Raw genomic sequence first — 13270 nt, 5'->3', positions numbered from 1 at the left:
GGGTAATATGGATTTCTTATCTGTGCTGCTGTAAGTCACACAGGTGGTGATATATACGGGCAAGTTCATTATATATATATATATATATATATATATATATATATATATATATATATATATATATATATATATATATATATATATATAGATATATATATATATAGATATAGATATATAGATATATAGATAGATAGATAGATAAATACATACATACATACATACATACATACATACATACATACATACATACATACATAGACCCCCTCCAAAACCAACACAATAAAGCATCTGCCCTTAAAAAAGTAACATTGGACGTAACTGCATTTGACTGGTACATGCCAAATTCAGGCTAAAATTCACTGTAATCGCAATTCTCCGTATCTCTCGTTGCCAGTCCGCAACTGCACTACATTGAGTTGTGTAGATAAACCCCTATAAATCCAAATGCAGTGCAATGGCGGACTAGCAACGGGAGATACGGAGATTTCCCCGACAGTAAATTTTCGCATGAATTTGACATGTATCAGTCAAATGCAGTTACCAGAGTAAAGATTTGGACTTTTGAAGGTATTTTCGACCGTCCGATGTTTCTTTTTGAGGGGAGAGGTTTTGTCGTGTTGGTTTTGGAGGGGTTTGGACTTCTCGCCCATTCGTCATGTCATACCTTCTCTTGTTTAAACTAGTACCGAGGTTCGGCCTCACAATTCGATCCCAACGCTGCGTACACCTGTGGTGCCAAGAGGCCATGGGGAATGTACAACTGTTCTTCGGAACAGTCGCTTCATACAGCTGTTGGCATATTTCCAGAAACGTCGCCATGACAGCCGCGCGTACACTCCGCATTTCATATTCTCAGTCCTTAATCAGTGGTTGCTTTCTTGTTATTACATTAAAAAGTGAATACAACTGCTGAAAACAATACTGAGGTGTGCTATGATATCATATTACAGATTACTGCTTTGATGCATGTCTGCATTGAATAGTTTTATCTAATGTCATAAAATTAATTGGAGATTTTACCGGAAGTTTGTGAAAAGAATGAGACAATTCTGCAGACTGCCTCTTTTGCAAGTCAAGAAAACCAAACCAACGTAATGTTATTTCTGATTCTATATTAGATATTCCCGAGCACATATCTTTGTTCTTTGTTTTACCATGAAAAATGAGATATGCTTAAAGAGAATCAGTCATTCAAACTCAGCAGATAATCCCTTGGTTGTTTTGTTTATTTAGTATTCAAGGCGTTCGGCCAATTGTACAGCTTAGATATGAATAAGTTATGACTACTCGGAAGAAATTACATGTACTTATATAAACTTCCAATATCATTACGGCGTTGAATGTACAAAATATGAATGCAGTCTAAAGCTTGTAACAATCCGTAATCTCGGTATGTAGTACAGGGTGGTTCAACGAACTTATTCAAAACGAGTTCATCATAGTTTGCATGCGCGTATATATATAGGTCCTGTATTTCTTCAATAAAAGGTACAAGTCCAGAGAAAGGGATCTTTCTCTTCAATCTCCGAGTCGCAAGACACAAAAATACGTACATGATTTGTACTTAGCAAATACAAGTAATTGCCAGGAATGTTGATTCTGTGAGAAAAATCAAAATGACTGGAACAGTATCTTTTTGAAAGTAATTTATATCATTTATGATATGTTATGTCAACTTTGAATATCACGTCTCCAACGTTCTATTTCAAGATCATTCTGTACACTCATTTGTTTTCCTTTCCTGTTTCGCAAATCTTCGATTTACACAAAAAGGCATATGTAAGGGCACCGGAGGCGTTTTTAGGAACTTTATAGAAAAAAATTAATAATAAATTGTAAATCCGTGAAATCGGTGGTTTTTTAGATATAGCAGTAGTAAACCTCCTTACAGCAGCACTTTTTTATCTCCCCCAGAATGTTTTTTTATAAAAAAACACATTTAAATGGGAAGTTGTCAATCCCTGGTACTTGCATTAATTGTTGTTGACATTGAGTATTTACGGGATGTTACTAGCCCGTTGTATTATTTTATTTTATTTTTAATGTTGACCAATTTGCTTTTAGATAAACGGCTGATAATGACCTACTGTTTTTTAAGCATTTTCTGGGTCATTTCCGAAATTGCGTTTTATTCTTTTCAAAAGGGTTAGATAGCTACCAAGAAATGAAGCTCACTGTAAAGTTGCTGAGCGCTGTTGACTCTATGTTTTAAATCTTATTTAAAATGTGTTGTCCCTTCTTAACATTCAACAAACGGTCGGTAACAAGAACGCTTACATGATGTTTATCAAGACGAACGAGGCGATCAGCATTACAAGTTTGGGAACAGCAGACAGCTCGACGCCAACACCAACTTGAAGGGCTTCTCGGGGAACGAGGGGTCCATTACAGAAGTTCCCCGTGCAGCAGTAGGAACATTGCTCGCCGTAACCAAGCTCGTAGTCTAACAAATCGCCGAACGGGCTTATCTGGCCACAGGAGTCAGGGTTGTCTCTCGTCGATGCGTCACATTCTTCATATGCCTGGCACCTAGTTAGCATCACATATCAAACATTTTAAAGGTAAAATCCTAGGGGGGGCTGGCATTTCCTCTGAAGCAATATTTTGTAATCTACCAGTTAAGCTGGGATTTTCATCTAATTTGGTGAAATCCTTGTGGAATATGTATGTACTATTGCCTTATTTGACTTTTATATGGACGCTCAAGTCCGAAATAAAGATATAATAATAATAATAAATAATTTCTTGCTAAAAGACACTACGATAGTATAGTCATGTCTCTTCAACGTTCTGTTTTTGCTTATATTTTTATATTTAACTGCATTAATGTTCACGTATTCTTGATGTAGTAACGAAAGTTCAACTATTCTTGTAATATATCATACTATGTCTGTCTGTCTGTCTGTCTGTCTGTCTCTAAAGCTTTGGTAAGCTTACCTTTTGGTAACGAAGACGTTTCCATGACAATCACCCTCGATGACGTTCTGGCAGAACTGTCCCGACGGGCATTCAGTCACTTCACGGCAGACCGAATTGTCGTATTCCTGCTCACAAACATAGCATAACAGAGCTGTTCGCAAAAATACAAACAGATTAGTAAACGAGACTTGTCTTCAATGTGAAGAACGAAAGTTTAATGGTTACACTTTCCTAACCATGGTTGTGAAGGATTATTCCAATAAGAAGTAGATTTAACAAAACTTATACTTTTAAGCAATTTTGAAAACAAAATTGTATTGGTATAATATCCATATATCATTAAAGTAAAAATTAAGATCAATATAAGCATCGACAGTGGCTGCTATTTTTCTTTGAAAAAAAGGCACAAGGAAAGTATTGACAACATTATATTATACACATAACGGAAACTTTTTGATGTTTTCCTGTTTTTCTTCTGTAAAAAATATGTACGTCTTATCCTCTCCAAAAATTGTGTGCAAATGAAAAGTGTTAGTCTTTTCAACTCGATATACATGTACCACATGCAATATCAGTAGCGACAAATGAATTCAAGTCCGTACTCAAATTCAATGTCAACAATAACAATTGAACGAAAATTGTATTATATACACAGGATGTATTGACAAGTTGAACAAAACATTATAGATATGACTTTGAGAATAGAATAAGAAACTGTGCTTGAGAAAACCAAATAAATATAGGGGGAAATAATCAAAAATTACAGCCGCTCAAACTTTAAAGATATGGTAAATCATCGAAGTCCCTATGAAAATGATATTCAGATATTGATCATCGCTACTACAATGTTTATAAAATAAAATGATTCGCTGATGTTCGTGGGTTTAAAATGTCCGTTTGTTGTCGATAGTATACGGTATTACATACTACAAGTGTGCTCTTCGTGTTCGCAAGCCTCCATGTCCGTCTCGTAATATTGATGATCGTCTTCTGTATAGAGACAACTCCGATTTCGCTCCCTCTTGCAGTCCATACCACACTCGGTCCATAGTCCCCATTCGCCGCATTCGATAACTATAAACAGCAAAGATCGCATCACATTTAACCAATGCCGCACACCGATACATGAAAATGCAGAGTGGATAACTGTATCATTACTATATTTTTGCCAGACAATTAACTACTTTTTTATTTACGTTTCGCGATAATTACTGATGTGTTTAAGCATAAATAATTATGTACCACGATACATGTGCATTTTGTGTTATATTACAGTAACTTCATGAAGGATCATTTTGTCGCTTCTTGTCGTTCACTGCCGTCATATCATCACCAGTCTATATCCTTAGCAATCTTGTAGGAATTAGGAACAACGCAATAGAGAAATTACGATTGCAACGCTGAGTGGCTTAAGCGTTCCGTACGCGTAACGTTTTGCAACGAATGGGATTTATACGTGTCGACTCACACACCCGACTCACACAGTCGTATTTGCTGGAGAATTTTGCTTAAGTTGAATCAGTTAATAGAACACAGTTATACAATCTTAAAATACTGAAATTTTGATTTGTGTTTGAACAACAAAGCCATGATGGTAAAACAAACGATATAAATGTTGATTTCAGAAGCCTGAATCTTTTCAGCAGAGCAGCCCGTATATGCGACGTCTGCCGTCGTCTGCGATTTCACTTGAACGTTTGCTTTGTTCAGTGCAACTTTGTATCCTTGTTGTTTACCTAAAATATCTCAAAATCAGACGGAAATCGATAAAAACAGAGGCAGCAATGTAAAACCAAAGAAATGTCAGAATTGTACATCAAGTCTATAGCGAAGCGAGCGTAAAATCGCTCTCGAAAAAGATATACGTGAAAAGTAGCTGGTTCACGTAGAAATACTGCAAAACGACAAGAGAACGCGTGACGTTATCAGAACATGATGAGAGAGCGCAGAAAGTTCCGTCCACTTATGCTATCTTAGTCTCTCTGGACCGTACAGTGATTTGATTGGTCAAAACTTTGAAGGAGTTTCTTCATCACTAGAGGGCGTACTATTCAAACAAACTTAATTAAGTGGCAACCAGTTGCCATTCTGCGCTGAGTATGGTACCTTACTCACATCATTACGCTTACTTGTCTTTTTACCTTTTTCTTCAAAACCGTCTGGAGGATCCCCGTTGCAGTAGTCTCCCGAACAGCAGTACCGACATTTATGTTCTACAATGCCATCATTGCATTCTAACCTGTTGTTTTGCTCATTATTATCACACGCCTGCACAGGTTACATCAATGTGAAGAACGAAATCAATATCATAAATGACAGAATGTACACAACATACGACTGACATTCGATATTGTTCTGAATAAACGGCTCCATCCATCCATATAACACGTTTTACTTGGGGCCTGCATCTAATTTTGCTAGAATTCCCTGGCTAATGTTTTAGCAAGTTGTTCCGAATTCGATTGACGCAGTCCTTTCAATTGGCAATGAACTTCGGCATTGTTCATCCAGTTTTCCTTTCTACTTCAATGATTTAAGGCAGAGAGGTAAGAAAGCTTGAAAATGCTACCGACCAATCAAATCGCATAAAGCGAACAAACAAAAAGTGAAAGTGATACATGCCGCGTCCAACACAATGGTGACACTCTGTATTTTCAAGAAAGTGTGTCTACAATGATTATTACCCTGTCATTTCATGATAACGGGGATACATACATTTGTTTGTTTGCACCTTTTTGAAATGTAGACGGTCCCATCAACATTGGTCAGCTCTGTCTGACAGCTAGGCTACAGAATGACAAAAAAATGAAGAGAATTAAAAGGAAAAGTCAAATGCTTGATCTTTCCGACTCGCCGTTGAAAAGAGATACCATCTTGGCCCCTCCGTTTGTTAATTCAAATTCAACTTAAGATGGATCACAGAGAATTCAGGATTCCTGTTGTTTGTCGTTGTTGTTGTTGATTCTCTTTCTCCGAGAACTTTAAATGAGCCCCTGAAAGTGCTAGATCATAAAGAAATTGTCGAAATTTGAGAGTCCCAATATTATTTGTCCCATGGCGCGTTCTACTTCAAAGGCATTTCTGAAAAAAAACTTTTCTCTTGTAGAAAAAAAGCTTCACTACTCACGTTATTCATGGTGCATTCTTCCACATCCATGCAATCACTGTTGCTACTTTCTCCACTACACGAATAGCAATACCCTGTTGGATCCTTATCACGGCTATCAGAGCCCTCATCACAGTTACCTGATTTGACATTAAGTTATATGGTAGATTTCATCATATAAATAAAACACCGAGTATTATATTGTTTATTGTAATATCTATTAAGTGTAATATCTTATTATTATATCATGTAAATTATATAGACACGTTGAATCTTCTGTGAGAAGTTTGATATTCACTTTATTTGTTTAATGGAGATGCTTCAAATGTGTTCATTTTATCTGTGAACATATTTGTTTTTCTGTTGCTAAGGGCGTGGTCATGGTCGCTAGGGTCAGTAAGTCAATTTCTGGTAGCGTCCTTGACATGTGCACACACTGCACGGTGGACACTTTTGGCAAATTCACAACCATTTGCATATTGCCATGGGCGTGGTAATTGTTGCTGGGGAAAACAGGGTGGTGTTTCAAGTGTCTGGTCAGTGGAGTAGCTTCAACTATGTCCAGTTTGGCCGAAAACATTAATTTCCATGATGCTTTTAGCGTGATACACGTCAGTGTGACCGTGTCATTGTGTACACGGTACAGTTAATACCTTGCTGAAACACACTGGTTGTTGCTATGGGTGTGGCCATTGTTGCTAGGAATATAAAGGTGGTAGAGACAGATACAGTATCATTAAGATATTTGTGTATGTTTTATTGCATGACCAGCCGTGATATATTGTTATCCAATGCCAGTGTGATGAAGTGTCGATTTAGTGTAAAAATTTAAATTCAGTGCAATTCAATCTAGAGTAGTCAGTGCCAAATCAATGTCCAAGGTTGTAGATTGTGATCTCAAATTGCTGTAAGGATAGATCTTTAAGCAGTGTTTGCACTATACCTTGTTGTAGCACACTCGGAGGGGGGGGGGCAGTGATAAAATGAAAACTGCAAGCAGCAAATATGAGCATGGCAGTTATGAGCATCAGTCATACCCTACCGATTGCTGTGAAATTGTGCACCTCTTCGTTACAAAGGTCTGTGTCACAGCAGTATTGGCACTTGTGAGCGACCTGTCCGTCTTCACACTCTGGCGGGTTGTTTGCTTCGTTGTTAGCGCATGCCTAAAAAGCAATTATTCCAGTGCAGTTTTAACGTTTTGGTACAGTAAATAAAGTAGTGATTCTCTTTCGATAACCATACATAACCTCAAAATAGGAACATATGATAGCGCAGGGCGCCTTAGTTATTTTTCTTTGTCGCGTGTCGATTCCGTCAGTGTTTCTCAACGTAAACCCAAACCTATTCCTAATTATGCCGAAATAATATCGTACGACCCTTAAAGAGTAATTATGATTTATATACTGGTTATTCACATTTCTCTTGTGATATTTTCTCACCTTCACTTGTGATTTCCACATTATTTATTATTTTATATTGAAGTTCATTAGAGTTACGTACCCCTGATTGCTTGCATCCTTTGTCCAGAAGAATTTCTCCATTCTGGTTTCTTGCTTCAGTAATACAAGCAGGCTACAAAGATAATGACAATTTATTAACCTGTAGCAGCATTCTTTTACTGCGAGAGACTAGTCGATATGTATGTATGTATGTATGTATGTATGTATGTATGTAGTATGTATGTATGTATGGATGGATGGATGGATGGATGGATGGATGGATGGATGGATGGATGGATGGATGGATGTATGTATGTATGTATGTATGTATGTATGTATGTATGTATGTATGTATGTATGTATGTATGTATGTATGTATGTATGTATGGTATCTATCTATCTATCTATCTATCTATCTATCTATCTATCTATCTATCTATCTATCTTTCTATCTATCTCTATCTATCTATCTATCTATGTCGGCATCTAAGTCTGAAATCAGTATTGTGTTGATGTCATTCTTTTGCTCAGTGTGCAACATCCGATCGTCACATAACAAAAAGAATAAAACGAAGTAAAAAATGCAAAAATGAACATACATCGTTCATGTTACAGCTCTCTGTCTTTTGATTGCATTCTTCGTTGGTTTCGGCCTTCTTGCAGGAGTAGCATTCCAGTGCGCATGCGGGACGAAGGGCTGTTCAGAGAAACACAGAGTTGGTTTTGAAACTTGTCGATACGATGAAGGAAGGGTACAATTAATAACTTTGGCTGAGATTCTTGATTATCAATGATTATTATCACTCGTGTCGCCATGACTATGCCTTTTCCATGACAACAAATTAAACAGACCAAATAAGTAAATAATAGTTCAATACTTCTAAAGCCACGATATCGAAGGGGTTGCCGCCATTACAAGATTTACAATAACCCCAACTTTGAACTTCGGACAGCTTTGACACGTTACTCCTTGACGCAGTATACACGCCGAATGCTGCACTTGCGAACACAGTCCTATATATAATATAATTACGTATTTTGACAAACAGAGCGACTGTTCCCACGTCAATCCTTTCAAGATGATACAATGATGCACATTGTGTAGCAATAAACGATAAACTAAACGATAAAGTAGTGTGCTCCGTGTTATGGACATACAAAATGTGCCCAACAGTTACAAGTATTCCCCCGAAGACTTTAAACATTGAGAAACGAAAATCTTCTCACTTCAAGACAAGCTCACTCGAGTGAAAAGATAAAAGAACACGGTAAATATGGATGTGCCCCAGGTTATTGTAAGGTAGAGTAATGAACAGGACCCCTACGCCTTGCTTTAAAAAGTCGGAATTCACTCACTTTATCAGGTAACAGTTCTTAAATTTCGCCACCCGTTTAATTGGAGCATACAAGCTCGTTCTCTAAATCTGACTGTTTCTGTTTAAAAATAAAAGCAGTCAAATTGCGTGAAAGATATGTACATTTATGTGCAGTTTTCCTTTTGTGAAAGGTAGATATATTTACATAAGACTGTAATAGTTGTATGTCGAAGCCCTGATTGATGGAGCGAGATTGATTTGTCATTGTATTAGTCGTGACTTCGCCTCACTGGTACTGGTAGTTTTGCTGTGCACGATTTTCGCGCTTGAAATGTTGACTGGGTGGATGCTTATAATAATGCTGCCCGTTACTCAGAAATAAACAGTTCATGCTTGTAGAATTGGTCACAAACTTGATACTTGCAATTGGATCATAGGACAGGATATAGGATAGACACAAAAGCTCAGTTTATTGCGCGCACAAAATATGTCAAGGGAACACGATTTGTTTGGGTACCTGTTTAATACAAGGGACAGAAACTGAGGGTGCAGTGACTTCGTATTTGACATTGTTACACCAGTACTGACTATAGAAGAGTGTTGGTCAATGGCTGACCTGTAACTCTTTAAAGATAAATTGCTTTGCCCGAGTTGAAAAATGTACCGAGTCCAAAGGGTTGCAGAATCTTTGATGCACGAATGTGGGCAACTCCTAGTCAGTGGAAGAGGACCTTTGAATCTATTTACTAGCAACTGGCCACCACCAAGACATTAAGTTGCCAAACAACATCGCACCACCACCCGCAGGTATAAAGACTACGTCATCATTCTGTGTAAATCATTATTGTGTTGCCCGTACTACAAATCATGCGAGTGCTTGTGGTCGCGTACAGGTTCACAGTCGGCTACTGTCAATGGATGATATCACACCAAGTCGTTTATAGAGAACTTGACCATTGTTCTGAGAAACATGATAATTGAAAAAGACAACCAACATTGACAATTACCCTTTTTATTCTAGGCCATGAAAGTCTGTCATATGTGCCATTATTATCCAAGTTTCTACATTTTGCTCTAAAAACTTCAAAGGACTCACCCGTGGTCAATCACAGACAGGCTGCACTGACCTATTTTCCTCGCTATGAATATCTCGGTCAAACGATGAAGAAAGATTTATTAACCCGATATCCCTTGGATCTCTGTCAACAAACTTTTGTTGAAATTTGGGGCAGCTATAAAAAGGCGTTGCCACATTCGGTTCGATGATGTCATTCCGGAGTAACTACTGATCGCATAATGACCGACCTTGCCCTTAGTAACCAAACGAGGTGTTTTCCCTCGTATACGTACGGTGCAACGTCTACTAGGCAAGGAGTATGAAAACTAATAGACCATTTTAAACTTCGGACTCGAATCTCTATATGTGGTTTTAAGGCTATCATACGTTCAATGCATTTTTAGGCTTTGTTGATGTGAGTGTATGTGTGTATGAGAGAGAGAGAGAGAGAGAGAGAGAGAGAGAGAGAGAGAGAGAGAGAGAGAGAGGAGACAAATAACTTGAAATGTTAAGGTTGCAACCTGTAAAACACTGAAACCAGTCGAAGCGAGAAGATTAAAACTACAAACAGAGAAAAAAATGTAACCAGTGCACGGAACCTTCTCCATTGTTGAGTGTCTCCCAGTATCAATTTAGTGGTTGTTCGACATGTCCGACAAGTGCACTACATCATGATTAAATCCAAAAAGGTGCAGTGTTTGTTGCGACCATAACCCCTTGCAACGTAGGACTTATTCGCGTGCAAACATATTTTTGTGTATTGCTGCTATGAACACATTATCTGAAATAAACTTGAATTAATAAGTGAAATAATGTGTCAGCATTGACGTCATGCAGTCTGCATTTGAAAGTTTCAAAACTTTGCAAACACAACAACGTCTGATACCGAGAAATCATTTTCAGCGTTTTCCTGTCAAACTGACAGTATTCCCTTTAATAGCTTAGCTCTCACAATTGCATGGTACCGTATACAATGAGCTCCAATGTAGTCTAAAACACTGTGCAGGTTACGCCGAACAGCCGATCTGTCACTGAGAGAGCACAGCTGTGTTGAACACGCTGCGTTGTTTGGGGAATTTACCAGTACCGTCATCGAAGCGAACGATGAGGGGAATTTGACATATTGTCTAATGTTGCTGTTTCTTATACATTAAAGAACAAATATTTGACTGCATAAACCGAGAAAGAAATTATACCTGTCAAAATCTCTCTGTAAAATCGCTCTTTCCAAACAGCCTGCAACTCCAAGTGCTGTTAACACAGTACATGGAATGCGCCAACAGAACTAGTATAAGGTATAACAGTAAGTGTATGGTGCAGTGCACGTGTGCTTCAAGAAGGCAACGTAGTTCACGTTGTGACATTGGACTTGAAGACTTTGTTCAAACATTAGAACTATGAAAAGGATACACTACTATCTTACCTGTTGCTATGACCAAAACTACCGCGACGCTCAATGCTATCCGAATTCCTGTTTTCATCATCGCGTCTGCCAATAGTTCAAAACTTGTGAAACTTGAGGAACGCTAGGCAAGGCGTTGAATGGTACAACTACTTTGGGAACGCTGCCCAAAATAACCGAACGGTGCTAAGCACCTTTGCCCTAACACTTAGGGGACTCACCCCTGTCAATAAAGGCTGACAAGCAAACTGGTACACGATGACAGAAATATTTTATTCTTTGCGCACATGAGTTTTCCGACATACAGAAATTTTGTTTACCTTGAGATTAACATTTGAAAGATACGTGATTAAAACCGTTTCACACTTAACTAGTACGGATGTGTGAAGAGGGCTTTTTTGGGTAGTACAGAAAAGATCCCGCGGAGCTGAAAAAATTCACAAAATGGCCGAATTTTCCCTTTTTTCTCTAGAAATGCAAAGAAATGAACTTGCTTTGCAGAATAAGCTTATATTGAAGCATATAACTTAGCTTTTCTCGACACACAGCCACCTAGCAGGTCATTGTTTTGTTGAAAAGCCTCCACAGGTAGGTAAGCTTTATTCCAGTAAAAAAGCAAATGGTGTTACATTCTTTCTACAATACATTTCGCTACGAAACAATCGGGCATTGTCCCCCAAATATTAGAGACCAGAAACAGAAAAGACTTGCATGCATAAGACTCTTTTACTCCAGTATACTCAGTCTTGTAAGGTCAATAACGCTGAGTGACCCCATGTCAATCCAAAGTGCAGAAATTGTTTGTTTTCTTGCTTTTGTTTTTTTGCCCTGTCTGACTCCTTATTTTGAATATCTGTGGATCCTTGGTGGAGATGAGTTAGTTCACTCATGCGAAGTACTTTGGTTAGCTTCGAACTTCAAGATAGTCCGTGATTTTGAGTTAATAATTCTAAAGTGACAACTTGCCTAACTTGAATTTCAGATTTTAAAGCTTCGTGAGAAGTCAGTTTTAGCTTCAAAAATGTCATTCAGTGTCTGCGGAAACTGTGTGGACATTAATTAGTTCACTGTTTTGCGGAGTACTTTGGTTATCCATACTCCGCAAGGAAAGTAGTATAGCTGGGTTTGAGTTTTCCGACATGCAGAAATTCTTGTTTAACTTCAGATTAACATCTGAAAGATGGGTAATAAAAACCGTTTCATACTCCTATGGTTGTATAAAGTGAGGTGATTAGTTAGCGTCAGAAAATATTGTCCCTTGCAGAGGTGATTACTCTGCCGCGTGAGGGCGTTTTGAGCTACTGCAAGAAACAACAGATCCGCCGGAGCGGACAAAACTTCCCAAACTTTAAGAGAACGCCATCTATTTGTCGATACCACTGTTATACAAATATTCCCAGTTCAGTTTTGTTTTCGCAATATTTGCTCCACATTTCTTAACGACATACAAGCCATTTGCTATAAACAGTACAAGTATAGTGCACTTTAATAACATCTAAATTAAGGGTAAAATTAAATACATCTATGTAAATTCGCATCCTTTTACACAAAACTGACGTTGCTCCCGACTCTCCCACTTTTAAATTTGCTTCCGACACCTCTTCCAGCACATATTTTTCTGCCAAGAAAGAATCGCACCCGTGACGATGTCTACATGTATGTCTTAAACCATATGATCTCCTTCGACCCCTAGCTATTCAATTCTGTGTCGGTCATCCATGATCTGAACGTCCATTTCTATTCCACTCCCCTTCCCTTCTTGGCTTTCAATTCGTCAGATTCGAAGAGGTTCTCTGCCATAGGTAAATGACGTATTGGACAAATTTTTGCGATCACAGTCAACGCTAACAAACGGGAGATGACGACTTACATGGCGAACGAGGTGACTTCATAAAATGGCTAATATATGAAAAAATAGCCAAATCTTATCGGGAAGAATAATTTGAACGAACCAGGTAATTTGGATGATTTTATAAGATATTACCCTGGCGAAACCTTGAAATATGGCTTATTGTTTTCATAGCAGTA

At 38.0% G+C, this 13270-nt stretch overlaps 1 protein-coding gene across 1 annotated transcript; it reads right to left on the bottom strand.

The window, feature by feature from the left end:
* Window positions 1-1148: 1148 nt before the first annotated feature.
* On the bottom strand, window positions 1149-11422 carry LOC139145023 (LDL receptor repeat-containing protein egg-2-like). Its single transcript, XM_070715922.1, has 10 exons — window positions 11264-11422; window positions 8067-8164; window positions 7529-7600; window positions 7068-7191; window positions 6047-6165; window positions 5635-5706; window positions 5061-5187; window positions 3847-3993; window positions 2938-3070; window positions 1149-2529 (listed from the first exon to the last, which is right to left on the bottom strand). The coding sequence occupies exons 1-10, from the start codon at window positions 11322-11324 to the stop codon at window positions 2274-2276; spliced, it is 1209 nt and encodes a 402-aa protein (XP_070572023.1). The 5' UTR covers window positions 11325-11422; the 3' UTR covers window positions 1149-2273.
* Between the last annotated feature and the right edge of the window lie 1848 nt (window positions 11423-13270).

Source organism: Ptychodera flava, chromosome 12 (assembly GCF_041260155.1).
Source record: "Ptychodera flava strain L36383 chromosome 12, AS_Pfla_20210202, whole genome shotgun sequence".
NCBI classification, from domain to species: Eukaryota; Metazoa; Hemichordata; class Enteropneusta; family Ptychoderidae; genus Ptychodera; species Ptychodera flava.
This window is presented reverse-complemented; position numbering and strand designations above follow the sequence as displayed.